Genomic DNA, 23,326 nt, shown 5'->3' with positions numbered 1-23,326 from the left:
AGATGGAAGACGGCACACTGATACAATTAAAAATTAATATGACTATTTAATGCTATTTCTATTACTTTTATTCCTTAACATTGTATTTTATTGTATTAGAATTCTATAGAATTCAAATTGTGATACAACAAAATACAAAACATAGGAAATAAAAAGAAGCACTAAAAATACAATTAAAAATAATTCTGCATCCAGCACTGTGCATTACATTTGCTACAACAGGCAAAAGAAAATCCTTACGTAATCTGCCAGACCTTCAGCAATTTTTGAGTGGTCTGTGAGGGGAAATGTTTTGGAACCACTGATCTAGACAATCTGTTATGTTAGCCCATCGTAGATGAATGTATCTGGTTAGCAGATTTTTATGCATAAACTTCTGCACTATGACTAAAATATTTCTAGCTTAATCTCACCCAGTTTGTCAAACTGTATTCCCTGATTATAAATCAGGCATGCTGTCCTCCTATTCCAATTCCCAGAGTGTCCTAAAATTAATATGGGAGCCAATAACACTCTGTCATTCTCCTCTGAGCCTCCTGTTATCTCTTTCCAGTGGAATTCTGACACATTGGTGTCCTCCTCAGATAATGTGCCTGAAAAATGTGCATGACCTCCAGACTTCATCAGCTAAAAGAGTGGGCTGCACTTGGTTGGTTGTTGTTGTTGTTTTAAAAGAACCCATTAGTCTTTCCAGGAGTACAAGATGTTTATGCAGAGGCAAACTTGTTGTAAGCTTATGCAATATAAAGCTGAAATAAATTTTTCTATATTTTTTCTTCTAAACAAGGGATTCTTGTTGCAAGAAAAAGAGGGCGGGGGAGAAACCATCTCCAAATCCTTGCTCTCATGTACAACAAATATGAGAAATCAGCACCGTTTGCCTGCTGAGTTGGACTTAAGCACCCCTTAGAAATTACGCCGAACCCGTCATATTGCAGTGACAAAAATGCATACTTTGGTTTGCTAGCTGAAGAGCAACGGAGCTGAATTAGCATATGACTAAATTTATATTGCTTCAAAGTATAAATTTACCTGAGGAATAGATCATAAATATGCATTGCTAAGGGAAGGAGGAAGCTCCCTTATCAGATCTGCTAGTTTATTATCCTTACAAGCAAAGTAAATTATACTTGCTCAATACGATGGGGGCACGCAGGATATTTAAATTTACTTACTATTCTTCACAGGTAATTAATGTGTAATTCATGCTTGATAGCATTTTGATGGCCTAGATGTGATCTATGCAAGCCATAAAACACTGAAATCAGTGCCATAGCATTCATATATTTTTTATGGGAATGGATTGTAACCTGCATATTTACTGAATATACAGCTAGAGACACTCACGGCTAGAGAAACTGCAGAACGTACCCTAACCATTATAATCTGAACTGTTAGTGTCCTATGATTCTGCATATGAAAGGTTCTGTACTCAGTAAGATATCTGATGCAGAATTCACATGCCTAAGCTCAGCTATCTGAGCTATCTGCATCTTTAAAATGAAATTTATATTTCTCATGATCGTGGAGATGCATTTAAAAACAAAACCTGCTAGTAAATTCTGCAGGAGGTTTAACTCCCATTAAACTTACTGGAAGTTCAGCCAATCGGAAATTTTGCATTGAAACTGCAGTAGAGAATAGATTTTTTTAAGAGAGGTGACAATGTATACCATAGTACGGTTATAAAAAACATAAAACCTTTGAAAATATTGGAAATTGAGTTTAGCAGCGTACTGTGTTTTGTGTATTAAAGGATACTGATGAGATGTGCATGATCAAAAGCCAAAGTTAAGCACTTTGAAATCTCATTGACTTCAGTGGGGAAACAGGAATGTGCACTTAGCTGACCAATTGAAATCTACCAGAGCTAAGTATGGTGTAGCTTTGGCTAGATCATGTCCATTGAATTTAATATCAAGGACAACCATAGCTTCACAGACTTCTTCCTACTAATGTCTATACATCACTTATTTCTAACCTGAATTCATGTGATCACCAGGAGCAGTTCACAAGGGAGACAAATAGACTTCTTCTCCTGTCACACTAATGTTAATATAATATAGTACCTCCAGTCTTCGGCCATATTTGGTAAATTTAATTAGTGTCAAAAAGTGGCTTGTTTTGTAAGATGATCAGTTTTTAACCAAAGTAAATTACTTTCTTTATGACTAATAAATTAAATGAATTATATCTTTTTTATGCAGCATGGTGGGCTCATAAATCCTCCAAGCAGTTAGCTAGTAGTTTCACTTGATTACCTTTTCCATTACTGTTTTTTATACTCCTTGCCAGAGTGGGGAATTCATTCAGCTTTAATAACACGAGAGAAATGTTGATGAGCGGCTTGTTTAATTAGTGAACTACATCCTGAATTTTGTCGTCGTCTCAGAAGCTGAGAAGTGACCTGAGAGATCCTTCAGTTCGCCTTGGCTGATGAGCCTTAGAAATTTCTTTTTAGGCAGTCAAGTCTTCTTTGGACAGCCATATGCTTTTAACAGACAGGCATTGTTGTAAATAGCAATCACATGAAAGAACATGCCTTTGGAGCTTCTTTGCTTAATGTACCAGATGACCGAGGTCAAATGTTTAGTCGGAAGCTATTACTCACCTGTGTGTTAATTAAGAGTGCTTTTGAGAAGTCCTCTTATGAGGCTGTTCTTTGTAGTGTGGTTTGCCATGTTGGGAGTGCAAAGCAGTATTTCACTCCAAAATAGCTTATTTGTGTGGCTCCTTTATTTGAAAAGAAGGGGGGGAACCTATTTGGCTAAAGAACAGCTCAAAACAAAGCCAGCTTGTAGGCAACACGCTATGCGCTATTTTCCCATTCTCCTTTACCTCAGCTATTGTCTGTTTTACAATTTCACCCATGGCATGAACATTGGATAAGGATCATGGGAGTTGATGCATGCTGCTAAGCCTGAGTAGGCTTGCAGGAGAGGATGGGATCAGATGAGATGAGTAGCAAATATCAAGTAGCATACCAGGAAGGCAGCTCTGATTGGAGGAGCAATGCATGGTTCAGGCTGGGGTGAGGGAAACAAGATGCTATTGCGCAATGAAGTTCCACCATCCCTGACCCCACTGATCATGCTCGCTGGGCCTGATAGGAATCCAACATAGAAGGGGACAGGTCCCCCATCCCTGTGATATTCTATAGCCCCTAGATAATATTGTTCAAAGAGAGAGGGAAAGTGAGTATAAAGAGGGGCTTCTGGTCCATGGTTTTAGCCCTGCTCCCATGGGGGACAGGTCCGCCCAGAGCTACCTCTCCAGTCCATTCACTACAATGGCTGTCAAAGGTGGGGAATCCTTCACACATTTACCACTTCATGCACAGGCCACCCAGATCCTGGAACCCTGGGTAATCTGGGATGTAACAGCCACAGGGAAGCCTCTCAGGACTGTGGGGCAGGGAAGTTAACTCTTTCTGCCTCTGCTAATGTACCTGCAGAAGATTCATGTCCAAAGTTGCCATTGTGGAGGCTTCCCTAGAAATCCAAATAGCAACTGTGGAGAACTGATTTCTCTCCCCCCCCCCATCCCTCCAGGGCCAAAACCAGGACCAGGGCATTGCTCCAGCTTGCTTGCAGCTGCTCTTTACATAACAAACAGTATGTGATCATTGCGTTCCATTTGCCCAATTAATGTTGCCTCTAAGAGCTCAGTCCTAGGACTATTTATTCAGGAGCAAATCCCACTATGTTTGACAGCGTTTCCTATGTGTGGCTTACTACTGACTAAATCCCCTTAAGTGTACATAGAATTGCAGCATTAGAAGCATTATTTTAAATCACCAGGGCACAAATTAAATGGATTTGGTGAAGAACAACAGTGCCTCTAGATGCTCTCTGAGTGACAGCCTTCTTAATCACAAGCACTCTGTTACAAATATATGGCTTGAAGCCTTTCACTAGGCTGAGGAACTTGGAGCTTAGCCTTTGCCAAATGTACATAACCAAAGCATGTGCTAAAATACTATCAGACTAGCACTACAACAGATTTGGTTTATTGCTTTATTTAGAGCCCCACCGTGAATCTGCCCACTGGCGCAGATAAATAAGGCTTAGCCCCTGCAAGCAGTTACTCATTGGCACAATTCTTTATATTCCTACAACCAAACATTCCAGATAATTAACACTGCAGCAAGTCCCAGTAATTACACAACTGGATCCTAAATGGACAGCAGACACGGCTTTGTGCCAAACCGACTGCGGCTGCTATTTGCCACTGTGAGGAATCCTTTTCTGTAACTTTGAATAGCATTCAGTGACATCCCGTGTATTGGTAAAAATATCAAATTATATTAATGGGAAGAGAGAGCTGTGTTTCTAAATGGGAAATGCCTTGGGGCTTTTCTCGTATTGACTCATTCGCAGCTGAAGCCTGTCTATTGTTTCTCTTGCCTGAACTGAACACTGACTGATAATTCTTGTGTGGTGCTTTAGCTCTTCAAAGGACTATACAAATATTAATTTGCCAAAGTCTAATAATCCTCTCTAGCATGTCCTTGCCAAAGAGCTCAGGGAAACATGGGTTGAATAATGCCGCTGAGCATTGGGGCTAGCTGTTCCTTATGCAGCAGGAACTCAGACTTAAGTGCTTACATGTTGAATTCCAAGGTCAGATTTTGATATTTGCAATTTTGACTGTGTGGATATAAATCCCCATGATCCACCCCTCCTCAGCAAAGCATGCCCCTCTATTGATTTTTATTCTCAAGTGAGCATTGCCGTGTTCTGCAAATTGCTAGTCCTTACCAGGCTGAAAATTAGCATCTCTCTATCTGGATACAATGCCATTTTGTTACCTAGCGGTTAATTCACTAGTTCAGTGGGTGAGGGGTGTGCAGAGAGATGCAGAGCTCCAACTCCATTCACACATTACAGTGGTCCCTCCATTCACACATTACAGTGGTCCCTGTAACCCTCGGGTTACAGATGCTTCAGGTTACAGACTCTGCTAACCCAGAAATAGTGCTTCAGTTTAAGAACTTTGCTTCAGGATGGGAACAGAAATTGTGCTTCGGCGGCGTGGCGGCAGCAGGAGGCCCCATTAGCTAAAGTGGTGCTTCAGGTTAAGAACAGTTTCAGGTTAAGAAAGGACCTCCAGAACGAATTAAGTTCTTAACCTGAGTTACCACTGTACTTGTGAAGTCTGTACACAGAAAGAGACAATGGAGTTGTGCTGCTTGCCCTGTCCCTGAGGCCACATGACCCCACTGTGTGCATATTATGTGCCAAATGGCCCACTACAGGCATAGCCTTCATCAGGAACTGGAATTACAGGACACGGCATCTCCTCAGACATCCATGCTCAATATGTGGTCATGAGCAAACAGGGTCAGATGGAGGCGCATGACATCAGGGGCAGTGGTGTGGCTCTGCTCCTCCTTCCTACGTGAGGGGCGCCTCCATGTCAATCAGGTGAAAGGAACCTTTGTCCTTACCAATGCAGTGCTTTAGTTTAGCTTGAGTTTCCCAGTTGGGGTGAATAGCAGTCATTCACTCATGGGGTAGGGCAAGTAAAGACTGCATGCACTTGAGCCACTATTTGGGTAGTGGCTTAGCCTGCTTCCTGATAGCACTAACCACTGAGAGTCAACGTTGTTCCTAACAGCATAGCTTCCTTCTGGGTTCTGCTTCTTGGTGATGCCAACATGTGATGAATCATGTTAGGAGTTTGCTTCTATCATCATCCTCATTATCATCACCAATGATGATGTAGCACCATCAAGTACACTTTATGGAATAGTGCAGGTAAATGAAATCCAGGGAAGCAGAGGGTACAGTTATCAGAGAGAAGAGGACGGAAGGGAGTGAGGGTCCAAATATGTCCTGGGAACTTTTTTGGATTTTTTTTTTAAAAAATCAGAGTGTGAGACTGCCATGGACAGAATGTCCCAAGTCTACAACCCAACCAAAATTAAGTTTGAGTGCCCACAGTTCTCTTTTAAAATAGAGCCCTTTATATGACTGTTAGCTGTGCTGATTTTTTTCTGCAGGGCTTTTGTGCTTTAGCACTGGGACAATGTGTTCTGACAAATGTACAGTATACACTGTAATTGTAAATGACCTTTGCAGTCAAGCCACGCACAGGTTACAGTATTAGCAGTCCCATGGATATTGTTGCAGGGGCATGCTGAACAATTAGTAAAGTGAATAAAGGATATTCAGATATGCCACTTAGGGACTGTAATTTTTATGCCACTTGGAGACACTTTGACCTTCTAGTTTATTATGATTCAAGAAAAAATGTCAATATTTCTCAGCCTGCCAAGGTTGGTGGGAATTTTAATAAGCTATTGAGTAGAGAAGTTAATCCTCCAATAACAGATTCCTTGCCTTTGAATCTACAGTGTTGAAAATTAAGCTTTAACTACAGCTGGAGGAAACGTGGGATTTTGTTTTCATTTTTTACATATAAAGCTGTTGACTGATGTTGCATTTCCATATTATAACTCACTTCAGGCGGCAGGGGCTTTGGAGCTCCTACCTTTGGCATGGAAGAATTTTTGCGCTACATTATAATGGTGGAAAAGATGATAATGCAGTAACAACAGAAGGATTAAAGCTTGCAGCAAATTGCAAACTAACCTTTCTGTTTTGATTAGTCCTTTTGCAACATGCTTTTGTAATGCTCTACATTATGCTTATTACAATTAACGTTGCACAGTAATCTTCTAATTTCGAAAAACTTGGATAATTGAGTAAAATGCTAGTTATTAATTTTTGAACAGTACCTTCATTGGGAAATCCTTTTCTGTATCCATTTCTACTAATAGCTGTAAGCCTTCTGCTCTCTGAAACATCAGGTCCCACATTATTAGAGACTAACATTTTTTTTGGTTAGGATTTCAGTGTCATCCAATCTTTTTGTGGCATTAACTGAAAGATACGGGAATCAAATGGCATAAATTTGAACCTGTGTGTAAACCCTGCTATAAATATGAACATGAGAACCTGCATGATATAAATGTCAACATGTCTAAACCTGGTCAATATCTCCTGGACAAAAAAGGTTGGAGGCAATCTTTTCCCAAACTCTTAAGGTGATATGATAGAGCCAGTCACTGCTGTCTGCATACAGCTTATTTTGTTCAGCCTTAATCTCTAGTCAAACAAGTTTTGTGAGTGTTAGAAGTGCTTCAGAAACCATTTGATCAGTAACAAGCGAATGCCAAAATAAACAATATGTATGTATGGCTCTCATGTCACTGTCAAATGTCTTCAAACTGCTGTGTGTATCTAACCTAAATTTTCATCCTTGGAAATTCATCCAACAATAGAGTGTGCCCATTGCCAGCTGAATGCCTCCTAATTAGTCTTCATTACATTAAAGCAGGTGTAGCCAATGCAGTGCCCTCCAGATGTTGTTGGACTACAATTCCCATCATCCCTCATCAGACATGCTGGTGGGCCTGATGGGAGTTGTGGTCCAACAACATTTGGAGGGCACTTCATGGCTAGCCTGCCTAAAAGAACCCAATGTGACCTTGTCTGGTTTTGTGACACCAGTTTTATGCTGTTCAGAACACAATAATCTTTTCACTTTGCGAACAAAAGTTTCCTATTGATATCAAGCACATTGCTGAGTATACAGACACAACTTTATTGAAATCACGCGGTTGCTACATTGTAATTATTTAATCACTGAGGCTTTAGTTTCTCACATGGCTTAACCACCTGTTTATTCATTATTTATTTCAACAATTTATCTACCACTTAATTACAGCGGACGGGATTCAGCTCAGTTGCTCGCATGTGTAGAATGCATTGCCCACTCAGATAATAGGACTTCTGTCCCTCTCATCCTTCCTATACCCCTTAAATCTGTTCTGGAGTGCTGGGTGGAAGTGTGGTTTTGCAAGCAAATCTCATTCTCTACATACATACCCTACCTAGCATTATGTTGAATTCCACCCAATAGTCTCTAAGCAGTGTACAAGTAATTCAATACAGTAAATAAAAAAATCAGTTTAAAAAATAAAATCAGAAATCAGTTAAAATGCTCAAGGGAAGGAATAAAGTATTCAGCAGATGCCAGATATTCAACATTGAGGCCCTTATGACCTCAAGTGGGAAAGAGTTCCATAAAATTGGGTCCACAATACTGAACACACAGCTCCTGGTGGATATAAGCTACTTATACTAGCAATAGGAGGTCCAATACAGTACAGTGAATGGCCTGAAGATCTCAGGTGGTTCTTGAGATATTCTGGACTCAGATTAATGACCTTATAATTTTAGACAGGAACCTTGAGGCTGACCTGGTAGCATATGGGCAGCCAGCACAAACATTTGAGCAATAATCTGTCCTCTTCAGCAATCTAGTCTCAGTGTTTTGCACCAGTTTGCAGCCTCTAGACCAGCTCAATGTATTAAGTACAAACCTAATTCTGTGTCTTTTCAAAAAGACGTGCAACATGATCATGCACATGTTTCTTCAGAAGTCCTGGGATAGGTTCAACAGGAGGAATCCAACATAGAACTCTCATTCCATCAGTGCAAGGATTTCTGCATGCACAACAGAACATTCTCCTCTTTTCCTCCTGCTCCCCTGCATCTGTTCTGGGGGTTCTCCTAACCCTCTGGAGCAGATTTGGCATGCACAGTGGAAGAGGGAGGGAGTCCTGTTGCGGAGGCAGAAATCCTTACACTGATGGGACACGGTAGTTAGATACCACTCAGTGAAATTGAATCCCTAGTAAATATGCTGACATTGCAGCCTTTAAATGTCAGAAATGTTTTAATGACTGAAATGCTGAAGAACTATTAAGCATGCTGATGGGGGAATGACAAAGGAGCCAGGTTGCTTGTCTGTCACTGTTAACGGTGAGTCTTGGCCCAGAATAGTTCAAGAGATGAAAGTGGAACCTAACTTCTAAGTCAAAGAGCTGTCTAGCAAAGAGATCTACTAGAAAGGTCGCCTATGCATATGACTAATGAATTCAACTTTTAAAATCATCAAGTAAATAATATGCAGGCACTAACCAAAGACTTGGCAGGCTGCATGCAAGAGGCTCTTTTCACACAGTGCCCTCCACATGTTCTCTGTCAGCACATAGGCTATCTGATCAGATCTTCACTGAACCCATGTCGATCATAAGTTGGGACTGTTGGGCAGGTTGGCATTGGGGTGGTGCCAATGAATGAAGCCTTCCATCATGTGCTCAGTGAATATGTGGCGCACAGTGGGTGAAAATGGTGACACAGTCTCTGTGATATCTGTCTGACACAGCTTTGGAAAAGTATTTTGGCTATTAAAGTATGTTGCGGCAAAAGAAGTGTTCCCTTGTTACTCAGCTTGGAGTTGTTAACACTGAAACTTTTCTTTCCTCCCATCCCGCTGTTCTCCTTTTCCAGTGCTTTATGGGCAAGATGGCCTCCATGCATCATGTGAAAAGAAGTACTGTGGCCGGGGAAGCAAGTGCGTTGTGAACAAGGAGACGGATAAGCCCGAATGTAGATGCATAGATGACTGCAAGCCCAGTTATATGCCGGTGTGTGGATCTGATGGCAAATTCTATGAGAATCACTGTGAACTTCATCGAGCATCCTGCTTGCAAAGGAAGAAAATCTACATTATTCACAGCAAAGACTGCTTCTTCAAAGGTAGGACTTTCTGTATGATAAACCAAATCTGGAGAATACATGTCACCTACTTTCCTTTGTCAGATGATGCACTATGTTTAATTCTATAGAAAATGCAAATGCAAAGGATTACATCAAATAGACAAGTCCACAACCGTTATTAAAAAGGAATTGATCTATGGACTAGTAGACAATTGAGCTATTTACATATACAGTATATTAAGCATATTACATTATCAAGCAAGTTTCCAATTAAGCAATCATTTGCTGTTTTGTTAATCTATGAAACTTAAAAATAAAATAGTTGGATGAAAATATAATTTGTGCTTAATAGCTGGAAAAAGTGGTGGTCAGTGGCAAGTACTGTTAGGATATTTTTCTGCATAGATCGGAGAAGTATAATTGTGTTGTCCCTATAGATAGAGAATATGTAAATGTATCTCTCCCCCTCCCCCACATAAAGTTGCAAGCTTTTGAACACTACAAACATTTTTCAAGGAAAGGTGTTCAGAGCAAAAGGAAAATAAGATGATATAAGTCCTTATACAGTCACACTAAGAGCTGACTTACATGAGAAGCAGGACACAGTAAGAAACCCTCTAAGGGTCAGCCATATTCTTTAAAATGGCTTTTAAAAAAATAATATATTTTTTTACTGTGTGCAGTTCCCACCCTCATTTATACTTTTAGCATGCCAGAAATCATTGCTGAGAGACATGCCCTTTTGGCATGGTTCTGGTGAACAGAAAGCATAAATAGGGCTCTTGTTGTGACATCTCAGTGTACTTGTGTATGCTTATTCTTTACCATTCTTCTTTATTATGGTGGCCAGATGTGCTTCTTCAGCCCAAAGCTACAGACACCTGTGATTATGAATAGACAGAACAGATTCACGTTCTATTAGTTCTTTGCGCCAACTTGAATTTGACTAGGAACAAGCCCTTCGTCCAACTAGAATCAATGAGAGCAACTGAGGATAACAAGAACAGATCTCTGCCAGAAGGAATTTTCTTCCTCCAGAGACTTACATCCTCTGTGATTTATCTGTATTGCTTTCTAGCTATCTAAGGAAAGGAAATTTCTTTAGATTAAACCAGGGACCAGGAACCTGTGATTCATCACATGGTGTTGCATTCCAGTTTCCATCATGGCCAATTTCCAGCTAGCATGGCCAATGGCCAGAGATGATAAGAGCTGCAGTCTCAGTAGTGGGGTTGGAGGGTTGGAAAAAATATTCACATCTAGCAATCCGTGCTCTTGTTTGGTTTCAGATAGTACATGGGTAAAAGGTAAAGGGACCCCTGACCATTAGGTCCAGTCGTGACCGACTCTGGGGTTGTGGCGCTCATCTCGCTTTATTGGCCAAGGGAGCTGGTGTACAGCTTCTGGGTCATGTGGCCAGCATGACTAAGCTGCTTCTGGTGAACCAGAGCAGTGCACAGAAACACCGTTTACCTTCCCGCCGGAGCGGTCCCATTTATCTACTTGCACTTTGATGTGCTTTCGAACTGCTAGGTTGGCAGGAGCAGGGACCGAGCAACAGGAGCTCACCCCATTGCGGGGATTTGAACCACCAATCTTCTGATTGGCAAGCCCTAGGCTCTGTGGTTTAACCCATAGCGCCACCCGCGTCCCTTATTACATGGGTAGACGAGTCTAAAAAGCCCAGGACTCAAATTTTCACGGCTCTCTAGCAGCTAGGGTGGCTCATTGACCAAAAGTAATGTATTTAGTGTTAACTCTGGAAGTGTATACTTGAGTCTTATCACACTAAGCCTCAGTGGCAAAAGTAGCAATATTCACTAAAATGTTTTTCTTTTAAAAATTAAAAAAAATCAAATACTTTATTATGTGCACTTCACAAGTAATGATAAGCGTAGAAGAACGACCTGCTTTGTGGCTAGTCAACATAGTTGCAGGTCAGGGGATCGTGGCCTGCTGTGAAACTTACAAGGTGATATTAGATAGCCCACTTATGCATACCCTCCAACATTTCTCCAATGAAAATAGGGACGTCCCATTCCATTATGATAAGTTTACTGTTTATACCCCACACATCTTATTGGGTTGCCCCAGCACTCTGGGCAGCTTCCAACACATATAAAAACAAAAAAACATAAAAAATAGGGACACTTGGAGGGTATGCTCATACCTAGTGCTTTTTTTCTGGGGGGGGGGGCGCAGGAGTACGCATACCACCAAACATTTTGTAAATCTAAGTTTGGCCTCATTGGGGGCAGTATTTGAATATGAGTAGGAAAATGAGAGTACCCCTAAACATTTTTAGGGGGGAAAGCATTGCCGATACCCCATCATTGAAATATTATCCAAAATGTCTTTAGGCAGAGGTTGTGTCTTACTAGCACCAAGAAGCTTAAAATCAATTCAGCAGCATGCTCCGTCACCTTTTTAAAAAAGTCCTCCAAAACATATTTTTACAGGAAATGGCATTTGCCAGTTGTACGATTTGTCATACAAGACATGATCTAAAAAATGTTAAGCACTTTTTAAAAGCATTGTTAAATGAATATCTCCTCACTCCCACTGAAATTGATTAGATTGAAAAGTTCTTAATGTTGGTGTAGAATGCCTGTTTTGTTTTCTTACTGCATGTATTAACCAGACTACAATCTATGACTGTTTGCGTAAGATTAAGCAGATGGGAGTCTCTCTGTGGGCCTTTTTGTACTTGGACTTCTTCAGTGCAGATGAAATTCCCTATGGAACATGATCTGACTGACACCCCTGCAAATTGAATTCCTTTTCTGACATAGTTATTCAATATCCAAGTGACAAATCTCATGCCCTTTGCACATAACTAGAGGTCAAGAACATTGATAGTGTGCCAGAGGCACCCAATGAGTGACGCCAAAGCTGGGGTCCACCATCTCGGTTTTCATAATACTTTTCTGCATGTTTTTGGGCTTGGTGGTGGAGTGGGAACTTGTGGGAAGTTTTATCAGAAATAATTGAGGATGGTTTTATCAGAAACCATAGACAGATGTAGTGGTGTGAACCCAGGGAAGTGTCTGTATTCTGTGCAAAACACAAAACAATGCTGCACACTAGAGAAATCTGTGTGGTTTGGTTCTTCTTTGTATTCCAGCCACACACTTTAAGTACAAGGGCATCAGCAGCATATTTGCAAATTGTTGGTGAATTGTTTGTTGCTCTTTTGACAGGTATATAATACCCCTCTCCAAAAAGGAGAATGACCAGTGTTAAGAAGTTCATATGTGAGATTTCCACCCTGAAGTAACATGGAATAAACCCATTAAGGCTACAATCCTATACACTTTTACTTGGGCATAAACCCAGTTACACTCAGTGGGGCTTACCTTTGAGAAGACATGCTTAGGATTGCACTGGATGTAAATGTCAAGAGAGACCATTGCAATCTTGTGAGCATTTTTTTTTACAAAAAAAGCAGTTTGATACACATCCCTTCTTATAGTTTTCTGTTGCAAGCAAATTCCAGCTTGAATTTTGCTACTTCCTAGAAAAGTCAGATATTGGGGGAAAACTCATGCGTTTGTTAATGTGCTCATCTGTGTTTTTTCTTTCTTTCTGTGAGACCTGACCCAGATTTGTGGCTGCTTCTAAAATTAGGTTATCTACCTTTTATATGTTATGCACGTAAAGTGTGAATGTGACAAATGTGTTTGCAGGCATGTGTAGATCGTCCTCAGAACTAGTTGGGATTGACTCGTGGTTCCTGTGGGTTACATGCTTAGCAAAATGGAGTTTGTTGCTGCATTACACTTATTCAGTTTCTTCATGTAGGAATTGTTTCTAGTAGATGCTGGCAGGCATGTTTGTTATTAAAACTATTTTATATATCTATGAGTCAATCTCCTCTTGAGGACCTATGTAAAAAAAAAAGGGTGGTCATTTTCGTAAGTCTATGTGAGGATTCCGATTCCTGATTTGATTATTTGGATTCAGGATCTGAATTGAATACAGTGGAGGAACTGGCGGAATACATGCTCAGATTTGCATGATGTGAGGATGAATGTTTTGAGCAGAGCAATTCTAAATAGATGTAGAATGGACCAACGATAATGACCAGAGAAGAGACAGTTGCTTTAGCCGAGGTAGATGATAATAACATCAGAAAAACCCTGCTGGATGAAACTAAAGGCCTATCTGGACAAGCATCCTGTTCTCATAGTGGCCAACCAGAGCATTAACCAATATTTGATCGGAAAAAAACTTTTGTTCCTTTCTCCTACTTTCTTTCTCCCTTCACATACTATAATTGAAATTATGTCCTTAAGAGGCTTTGACTTTGCCCTTTGAAAATTAACCCTAGTTGCCATAGAAAGTCAAACTGTCCTCTTAGTTTTACATTAAACTTTTGCATTCCCATTTAATAAAACATATATTGAAATACTATTTTAAAGAAACAAATTTGTTGTTTAGTCGTGTCCAACTAAACCATGCCTAAAATTGTGGTTCACGTCATCCTAGCAATTCATGGAGGAGCATGAAGTCTCATGGCTTTTCCTCTGCTTAGAGACAGAAAAAGGAGAGCAACATAACTTATTGGACACCATTTAGTTTCCTTTGAAACAAGTTCTGTGCCTCCTGCAGAAGATGTTACGGTTAATTAGAAATGCAATTATCTGATTATAGATTGGTTTTATGAAATGTAACGTCTGCCCCCACCCCCATTAGCTGAAGTTAATATATCCCATTTGTTCATGATTCTAATTATCTAGATATTTTGGATTGCCTATAGGACACTTAAGAAAAAGAGGTGGAATTGTGTTCACTTTGTGAAATGGCAGAATTGCCTTCCTCAAATGCCGATACAGAGTTTGGTGGGAACAGGAGAATATCTCTTTTATTAGCTCTTGCTTCTGGTATTAATTTATACAGCACTAAACATAGAGATGTAAGAAGAAGAAAATGCATTTTTTAAAAAAGAAAAGAAAAAAGTATGCAAATGCAAAGTGATTAGATGATTTAGGCAAAGTAACACCAGCCTTGTAGACCTCTGTCTGATACTAGTAAATCCACAGGCAACCTCCTGTGGATTTGTTCATGCATAGTGTGTTCATGCATAGTGAATTCATTACAGTGGTACCTCAGGTTACATACGCTTCAGGTTACATATGCTTCAGGTTACAGACTCCGCTAATCCAGAAATAGTGCTTCAGGTTAAGAACTTTGCTTCAAGATGAGAACAGAAATTGGGCTCTGGCGGTGCGGCAGCAGCAGAAGGCCCCATTAGCTAAAGTGGTGCTTCAGGTTAAGTACAGTTTCAGGTTAAGAATGGATCTCCAGAACAAATTAAGTACTTAACCCGAGGTACCACTGTAGCTACTACGCCTTCAATACAATCCAGCATCCTGGCCAGCTCTACCCTTTGCACAGCAACCTACAGTGTTCTTCAGGGAGCTGCACTGAACCCTGGTAAAAAAGCAAGTACAGAGCCTCCATTCTTTCAACTGGCTCAGCATACAGCACACTTGGTTCTATTTCCTATCCTCACCCTGGAGCTGTTCCTGCATTGCATTAAGGACTGCTTCATAATGAGGAGCTGCAAATGCCGTGGTGCTTTGTCCAAATTATACAAAGGGTCACGATTAAATTTAACATGGCATCAAATGCAGAACAGCTTGGGGTGGATTTCATGGAAATCCATGATCAATGTTAACATATGTATTACCTCGATTACCTTGTGCTGCCTGAGGCAAAGCCCCAGGATCAACACTTTAAAAAGTCTTGTTGCTAATTAAACTCCTGTTTCATCTACCCACCCTCACACCTTTCCTTTCTAAGGCTTAAATCCTATGCATGCTTACCTGGGAGTAAGTCCTATTTAACTCAGTGGGGTCTACTTCTGAGTAGTCCAGCAAAGGATTTTTCTGTATATCCTTTTCCCTCATGCCTGCCCATTAGCCTGCCCATCTTTCTCAGCACACACACACACACACACACACAGAGAGAGAGAGAAACCCTTGCTATACAGTGGTGCCTCGCAAGACGAAATTAATTCGTTCCGCAAGTCTCTTCGTCTTGCGAGTTTTTCGTCTTGCGATGCACGGTTTTCCATAGGAATGCATTGAAAATCAATTAATGCGTTCCTATGGAAAAAGCCTTCCCCCGACCTCTTCTGGCGGGCGGCATTTTAAAATCGCCCGGGACAGCGGAGGACTTCTCCGCTGTCCGGGGCGATTTAAAAGCCCCTGGGAAGGCAGGCAGGGGGGACAAAGGCTTTCCCGCCCGGCCGCCCGGCTTCGGGACATCGTTCCGATGCCGGGCGGCTGGGGGAGGCTTCAAAAGCCGTCCGGGGGCTTTTAAATCGCCCCGGACAGTCCCGGGGCGATTTAAAAGCCCCCGGTTAGGCAGGCAGGGCCTGCCTTCAAAAGCCTGCCTGCCTTCAAAAGCCGTCCGGGATAGCGGGAAGCGCTTCCCTGCTATCCCGGACGCTTTTAAAATGCTGGCGGTGGGGAGCAAAGCCTTTCGCCCCCGCCAGCCTTCCTGGACCTCTTCTGAAGTCCGGAGGGGGGGAAAAGGCTTTGCTCCCCACCGCCAGCATTTAAAAAAAGGTCCCCGAGATTTCCCTATGGGCTTTCGTCTTGCGATGCAAGCCCATAGGGAAAATCGTCTAGCGAAGCGTCGCAAAAACCGAAAAACCCTTTCGTCTTGCGGGTTTTTCGTCTTGCGAGGCATTCGTCTAGCGGGGCACCACTGTACTTAGGGGAGAGAAGCCCTAGGAGTTTGGACTGGAAGGGAAGGGGAAGGAGGAAAGGAGGAGAATGAAAAGGACAAGGAAGGGAAGCCAAAAGGATGGAGGGGAAGGCAGAAGAATAGTGGAAAAGGTAAAAGGAAGATGAAATGGCAGAGGGAGAAATCAGAAGCAAGAAGGAAAAGAAAGAGGTAGGCAGACAGAAAGCATTGTAAAGTGAAAAAACAAAGTAAGCTGAAAAGTGGGCACATCAATATAATATTAATAACAAACAAACAAATTTATACAAAAACAAAGGCTGTCACAGTGGCCATAGCAACCACTGCTTCCTTTGCCTGTATCCTCTGATGGCCTTAATATTTTGCACAGCATGCAACAAGCCGATTCTGTGATGTGCTGCCTGAACAAACTGGCTCACTTTGCCCAGTGGCTGGGATAGCTCTTTTCCATGAGTTGTGTCACAGGACTTTTTCAAACGCTCTTGTGCAAGGGGTGCTGCATGAGAGCTGCCACTTACTTCCTGCCAGTCCACATGGGAAGCTGATCAAAACATTCCCACAGCAAGCCATGTGGAGGTGGGGTTTGGAAGCAGCCACTTTGAATACGCATGATGGGGTGAGCTCCAGTTACTCTCTCCCAGCTTCTGCCAACCTAGCAGTTCGAAAGCACACCATTGCAAGTAGATAAATAGGTACAACTGTAGCGGAAGGTAAATGGTGTTTCCATGTGCTCTGGCTTCCATCACGGTGCTCTGTTGCACCAGAAGCAGTTTAGTCATACTGGCCACATGACCCAGAAAGCTGTCTGTGGACAAACACCAGTTCCCTCGGCCTGAAGTGAAATGAGTGCCACACCCCATAGTCGCTTTTGACTGGACTTAACCATCCAGGGGTCCTTTACTTTTACCTTACCTTTACTTCTCTATGAGCATTCCCTGTCCAGCACAAGTTTGCCTGCTTTGTTTCCTATCATTTTTCACATCAAACATTATCTTATATGTGAAACATATAGAGTCACATATAAAATTCTGCTTGACATCAGTCATGCTTGTAGAACCAGCTATTTGTATTGACTGGGTCAGTCAAATAATGCCTTTACTGGGACCAGTTGTGGGGCAGAGAACTTTCAAAGTTACAAGAACTCCTTAGGTTGGATGCTCAAAATATTATGTGTGGAGGTTTTTGGGAAAGGATATGCAGTTTGCAGTTGTACAGTTTGTTTCAGGCCTAGTTTTCACCAGCAGAAATTGTGTCAAGACTTGGAGATGGGCAGAGCAATCTAAACCCCCCACCCCTTACACTGGCTGGGTGAGGTGTTGAATGAGGCAAATGTGTCTCTTCATCCAACTCTCCTGGTTGACTCAGCCTCCTGTCTACCATTGTCAATGGAATAGCCCAACTGTCATTCCATTGGTATGGCCCTCCTATTTCTACTTGCAGAACAAATGGGTGGGCCATGGGCAGGAATGCAGTTGGTAGACTGCCTACCATTGGCAAGCAGTGAAAGGCCCCCAAATTGAGCTTTCTGAAGGTGGATAGTGGAGATGGGATGCCCCAGGATCTGCTGAATCCTGAGCCAGGCTCAGTGTTGTTGTGGGACAGCGATGGACTCAGTTTGGTCCCAACTATCCTGTCCCTTACTTCTGCCACGGCTGCTATGAGAAGCAGGGCTGTGGATTTGGTAGTGGTCCTGCCAATCTGCCAATCCCCATCAGTGGAAACGGGGAATTAGAATTGTGCCCTGATATGACAACTCTTCCAGCAAGGGAAGGGTGTTTTTACTGGAGTGGGGGGAGATTCAGCTGCTCAGTCCCACTCCCTTGCCTCAATGAATTTTCAAGGGAACTTCTGCCCAGCAGGGCACCAGGGAAGAATGAGGTCCAAAGCAAAGCAAAAACAAAACAACAACAACTGCCTGGATAGTGCTGGTTACATATGGAGACAATGTACTTTCTGTGTCTGTACTGTGTCCCTCCGCAAGTTGTTAGACTCCATCTCCCATCAGCACCAGAGAGCATAGCCAAAGGAAGATGGAAGTTATAACCAACAGCATACAGAGACCCACAGGATTCCCACCCTGGCAGTACTAGATTTGAATGTAATTTTATTTTTCAGAATATTCTTTAGGCCACTTTGAGAACCTCTCAGGGATGTAAAGCAGCATGCATATAAGAATTCAAAATAAGTAACACACACTCTTTTATAGAAAAACATTCATTGTACATAGAAAATAAGCTCAGGGAGAAAGATTTGAGCCTAGCCATCTCCTTGACTTTGCAACTTTTTTATTTTAGAAGAAGAAAAAATGATGACTAAGGGGAGACATGATAAAGGAACATGAAATTATGTATGATATTGAAAAGGTGGCTATAGAATTTCTCTCTCTCACACACAACACATTAGATCTTGAAGTCAACCGGTGTAATTGATGGGCAGTAGATTCAAGACGGATAAAAGAAAGAAAAGTACTTTGTCACATAATACATAATTAGTTTTACTGCCATGAGATGTGGTGAGGGCCATTGGTTTCAATTGCTAGTAAAAAGGAATTAGACAGATTCATGGTGGATATGCCTCTCAGTGGTTATTAGCTGTGATCACTGTTCCTGGCAACCTTTAAATTATTTGCTATGGGAATATGTGGCTGGTTTTAAATGTTTTAAATGTGTGGAACATTTTAATTGTATTGTTGTGCTGCTTTGTTGCTACCCCAAGCTCTTTGGGAGGGAGAATGGAATAGAAAATAACTAACTAAACAGCTGTATGGAACCACCAGCTTCTGAATACAACCAAATGCAAGCTTCTGAAAGAAAGGAAGGCTTTTGCCATTGTGCCCTGCTTGTGACTATCAATAAATAACTGTCTGGCTAGCACTGGATGCATGTACAAGGTGGGCCTTTGGCTGAGTCTAACAGGGCCCTTATTATGCTCTTATGACTGAATTGCATTAGCAGAGTTAGCAGAACTCACCAGATGGGGCAGAGCTGCTATGCTGGCTTCCTGGCAGGTGGGTCACTGCTGAAGTGGCACGGAGGTCAGTGTGGTGCGAACACACTAGCAGAGCGACTGGCACACCTGCCAGTGTGTTGGCACTGTGCCAACCTCCCCGTTGCCTCATTCCTCCTGGTAAGCAACAGTGATGCAGCTCCAGGGAAATTAGTGCAGTAGCTCCACCCCAACTGGAGAGCTATTTTTGACAGTTAGGATCTTCTCACTTTAGGCTACAGAATGACTTGCAGTTGCAAATCTTTGCTTCCACAGCCTACAAGTTGTGCGACCTAGTTGTATACATTGTCTGTTGGTTCAGGGTCACTGAGAAGTAAAAATAACTCACTCAGAGTTTTTTGTAAAAAAAAATTGAATGAAAGATAATGAAAAACAGCTAAAATTCCCCACAGAGACACACCACACACAAATTAGACTAACAAAGATAAATGGGGAAAGAACAAAGGAAGTGATTAGAGTACAGCATTCACTTTTACAATTTTGTTTGAGAGCATCAATTTCTATAGGAGCAACGACCCTGCAGAAAGAGAACTGGAATCAAAGGGCATTATCAAATACTGTGAAACTTACTGCTGTTAGGCACAATTATACTGGAAAAGCTCATGAAACTTCCAATCAAATATTCAATATATACCATCTGCTGCTGAAGGAAATCTTTGATATGGACTTCAGTGATAATTTTATTTTTTGGGGGTTTTTTTGTTAGATCAGTGCATTTAGACCACCTGAAATTTAATCTGTGCACATCAAACACAGGGAGGAAAATACAAATCATTTTACTGAAGAATACAGGAAGCTTCAGAGTCAGACCACTGGTCAATCTAGCTCAGTATTGCTCACGGTGCCAGAAGATCTCCAGAGTTTCATACAGGAGACACTCCCAACTGGAGGTGTCAGGAATTAAACCAAAGCAAATGCACTAGCACTGAACTACATCCATTGAACTTCCCTTCTCACCTCCAACTGATATGAGAGGCAGGGCTCTCATATATTTAAAATAGACACCCCCACCGTTAACTGCACCAGCTTTGAGGGTTTTGGGGTTTTTTGATACAATCAAGTGGTGCATAAATTTTGTAAACCAAATAACAGTTAGTCACTGAGAACCCATCAGAATAAGTGCTTTCAGAACTGTAGCAATCATAATTTACGACAACGTGGGACAGAAAGAAGTAATTGAATTTTAATCTGTGGAATGGAATCTCACCCTGTCCCTACACCTTCTCTGGTTAAGCAGTTTGTCATAAATATGCATTTGCAAGAGTAATAATTGTGTAAGCCCATGTATAAAATTGCACTTGACAAACGTCTACAGACCTAATTCTGAGAATCTATTAGATTTCACTTCTTACATCTCATCTAATTTCTGCACATCTATGAATCTTATCTAATAACCATTTTAAAATGGTCATAATGGCCACAGTATTTCTAAGAGGGACACTGGAAATGGAAAAGACTGAATGAATTCTTGGAATGAATACTAAGCCTTGGAATACATGGTTGCTAATATATCCTGACTGAGCCAATTAAGACTTGTCGCCAAAGCAAGGCCTGTGGGAAGGTAGGGAATTGCTATGCTGGGGCTCAGTCTGGATCCCAGTATCTTCTACATGAGCCAAGGCACAAATATGAGATTGGAGTGACCATGTGTCCTCTATAAAGTAGAACACTCCTCTTTTTGAAGGGCTTTCAAAGATCAGGCCTTCACTTGAAGGAATCCTGCATTTCAGGGGCTCTTTGAAAACCTGTTTGTTCATTCTTCTCTCTCTCTCTCTCTCTCTCTCTCTCTCTCTCTCTCTCTCTCTCTCTCACACACACACACACACACACACACACACACAGAGAGAGAGAGAGAGATAGAGAGAGAGAGAGAGAGAGAGAGAGAGAGAGAGAGAGAGAGAGAGAGAGAGAGATGCTATGTGAAAGGCAGGATCTCAATTATTAGGGAGATCTCAACCAAATTTTTCTTTGCTATTCCTCTAAAGGAAAGTTAGTTAAAGAGCCTTTCGCTCTGTGATTCAGTGCCCCTTCAGCCCCTTTCCCCAGAAAGATACAGATTTATTGTTGAAAATGAATTGCTGGCCAATGGTCCCTGTCAATGAAAACTCCTCAGGTTTGCTGAAGGCCAACTACATGGGTGTCTTTAAGCTTTTCCTTGATTGCTATGGTCCTGAGGAAAATTCCCCTTCTAAAACTACTATTTGCATTGGGAGGAAAATCTCCATTGGTTTCAATGTTCTTAAAGGTAAAGGGACCCCTGACCATTAGTTCCAGTTGTGACTGACTCTGGGGTTGCGGTGCTCATCTCACTTTATTGGCCGAGGGAGCCGGCATACAGCTTCCGGGTCATGTGGCCAGCATGACTAAGCCGCTTCTGGCGAACCAGAGCAGGGCACGGAAATGCCATTTACCTTCCCACCAGAGCAGTGCCTATCTACTTGTGATTTATCTACTTGTTCTTAGCCCAAACTAAATTCAAAGGAGGGATTTTTTTAAAAAAGAGGAGTGAATGGAAATAATTAAATTCCCCACCATTTATGCTCTAATTATCACCCTGACTCCACTGAAGCAATTTGCATTTAAAAACAACAACACCTTCATATTAACTGCAAATGCACATTTGGTGCCACTTCTGCTTTGGCCCCAGAGTAGCTCTTGTCTCTTTATAACTTTTGTCATTGTTGATCACTACTAGTTAACATTTATACCTGCAGCTTGTCAGATTGCTTCTCAGTAAACCAAGCAGGAAGCGATTAGCAGTTGACTCATGTGTTGTATTCATTTATATTATCCCTTAAACAACAGAGATCCATTTTGAAGAGCCCATTTCAATATGAAAGGAACAGGCAAACCTATAAATGGAGTACCAAAAGAATGAGATTATTCACATTTTAACATTCTAATGTGCTTGCTAAATTGTTGCTCAGAATGAATGGAGTTAATTCTTTATCTTTATGGTAGCACAAACTCACTCAACTCAGAAATTTGTTTTTTGAAAGTCTCGAACTCACTATTAATTTTATTTAAGGGAAAATGTCAAAGTGATAATGAATAATTTATTCATACAGTGCATTAACACTTGAATTGGAAGTGCAACTTGCAATGTAGGAAGTGGGAAAATGAAAATGAAAGATGCATGGCGAGGTGGAAGCTCACAAACACCGGCTCCCTCAGCCTGAAGCGAGATGAGCATCACATGCCTTTGACTATACTTCACCATCTAGGTTTTTTTTTTACCTTAACATTCTTACCAATCACGGTTTCTTTGAAAATATTTGTTTTACTATATAACACTCTCATGAGGTACATAGACTGTAGTTTTTAGAGATGGGCAACATTCTAACAGCACACTTGATGCAATGTAGAGTACGTTGAAGAATTCCAGTTGAGAGATTAGAGGATCGTGTAACAGTGTGGGCTCATCAGTCATGTCCAGAAATGGTCATAGCTGGTGGGCCAGCCAAAGATAGTTGAAGACATTCTGTACAACTAAGTCTCCAGCAAAGTTGGATTTCAGAGCAGGGGCGTAGCTAGCTGCTCCGGCACCTGGAGCAGCGGGGGCGGGGTGAGCTGTCCATGGGGGCGCCATGGCGATCCACCCAGGGGGTGCCATGGTGAGCTGCCCACAGAGTGCGCCTGGCAGACACAAGTCCCATGCTGCCATTTCAGGCAGCACGGGGCCCCGAGCCACCACGTCACTCCCAGGAAAGATGTGGGGCCCGGGCACGCTGCAGGCCAGGCCCCTCGGTAAGTGCTGCCCCCGTGGTGTGCCATTTGGTCACCCCCTCAAGGATGACACCCGGGGTGCCCCTGCACCCCCCTTCCTACACCCCTGTCTCAGAGTACTCCCAGTCTGCAACCTGTTCCTTCAGGGAAATTGCAACCTCATCTAAAACGTTGGCTTACCTAATTCTCAAAACTGGAAATCAGCAATCCAGAGATCCTCTACCTTATTTGGATTTAGTCTCAGTGTACTTGCTCTCATCCAACACATCATGGTGTTAAGAAAGCAGTCTAGCACCTGGATCAGA

The 23,326-nt window shown here is 41.9% G+C and overlaps 1 protein-coding gene across 3 annotated transcripts in view; it reads left to right on the top strand.

The window, feature by feature from the left end:
- FSTL4 (follistatin like 4) overlaps positions 1–23,326 on the top strand; it is a 350,480-nt gene that overhangs the window by 107,970 nt on the left and 219,184 nt on the right. For all 3 annotated transcript variants that reach the window (XM_081893316.1, XM_081893315.1, XM_081893314.1), the window contains exon 4: positions 9,366–9,614. In XM_081893316.1, coding sequence (XP_081749442.1) covers positions 9,366–9,614 — 249 coding nt within the window. The remainder of the gene's footprint in view (positions 1–9,365; positions 9,615–23,326) is intronic.

Source organism: Podarcis melisellensis (genome assembly GCF_964234715.1).
Source record: "Podarcis melisellensis genome assembly, chromosome: 2".
In the NCBI taxonomy this organism is placed as follows: domain Eukaryota; kingdom Metazoa; phylum Chordata; class Lepidosauria; order Squamata; family Lacertidae; genus Podarcis; species Podarcis melisellensis.
Note: the sequence above shows the minus strand (reverse complement) of the source record. Positions and strands in the feature narration are given on the sequence as shown.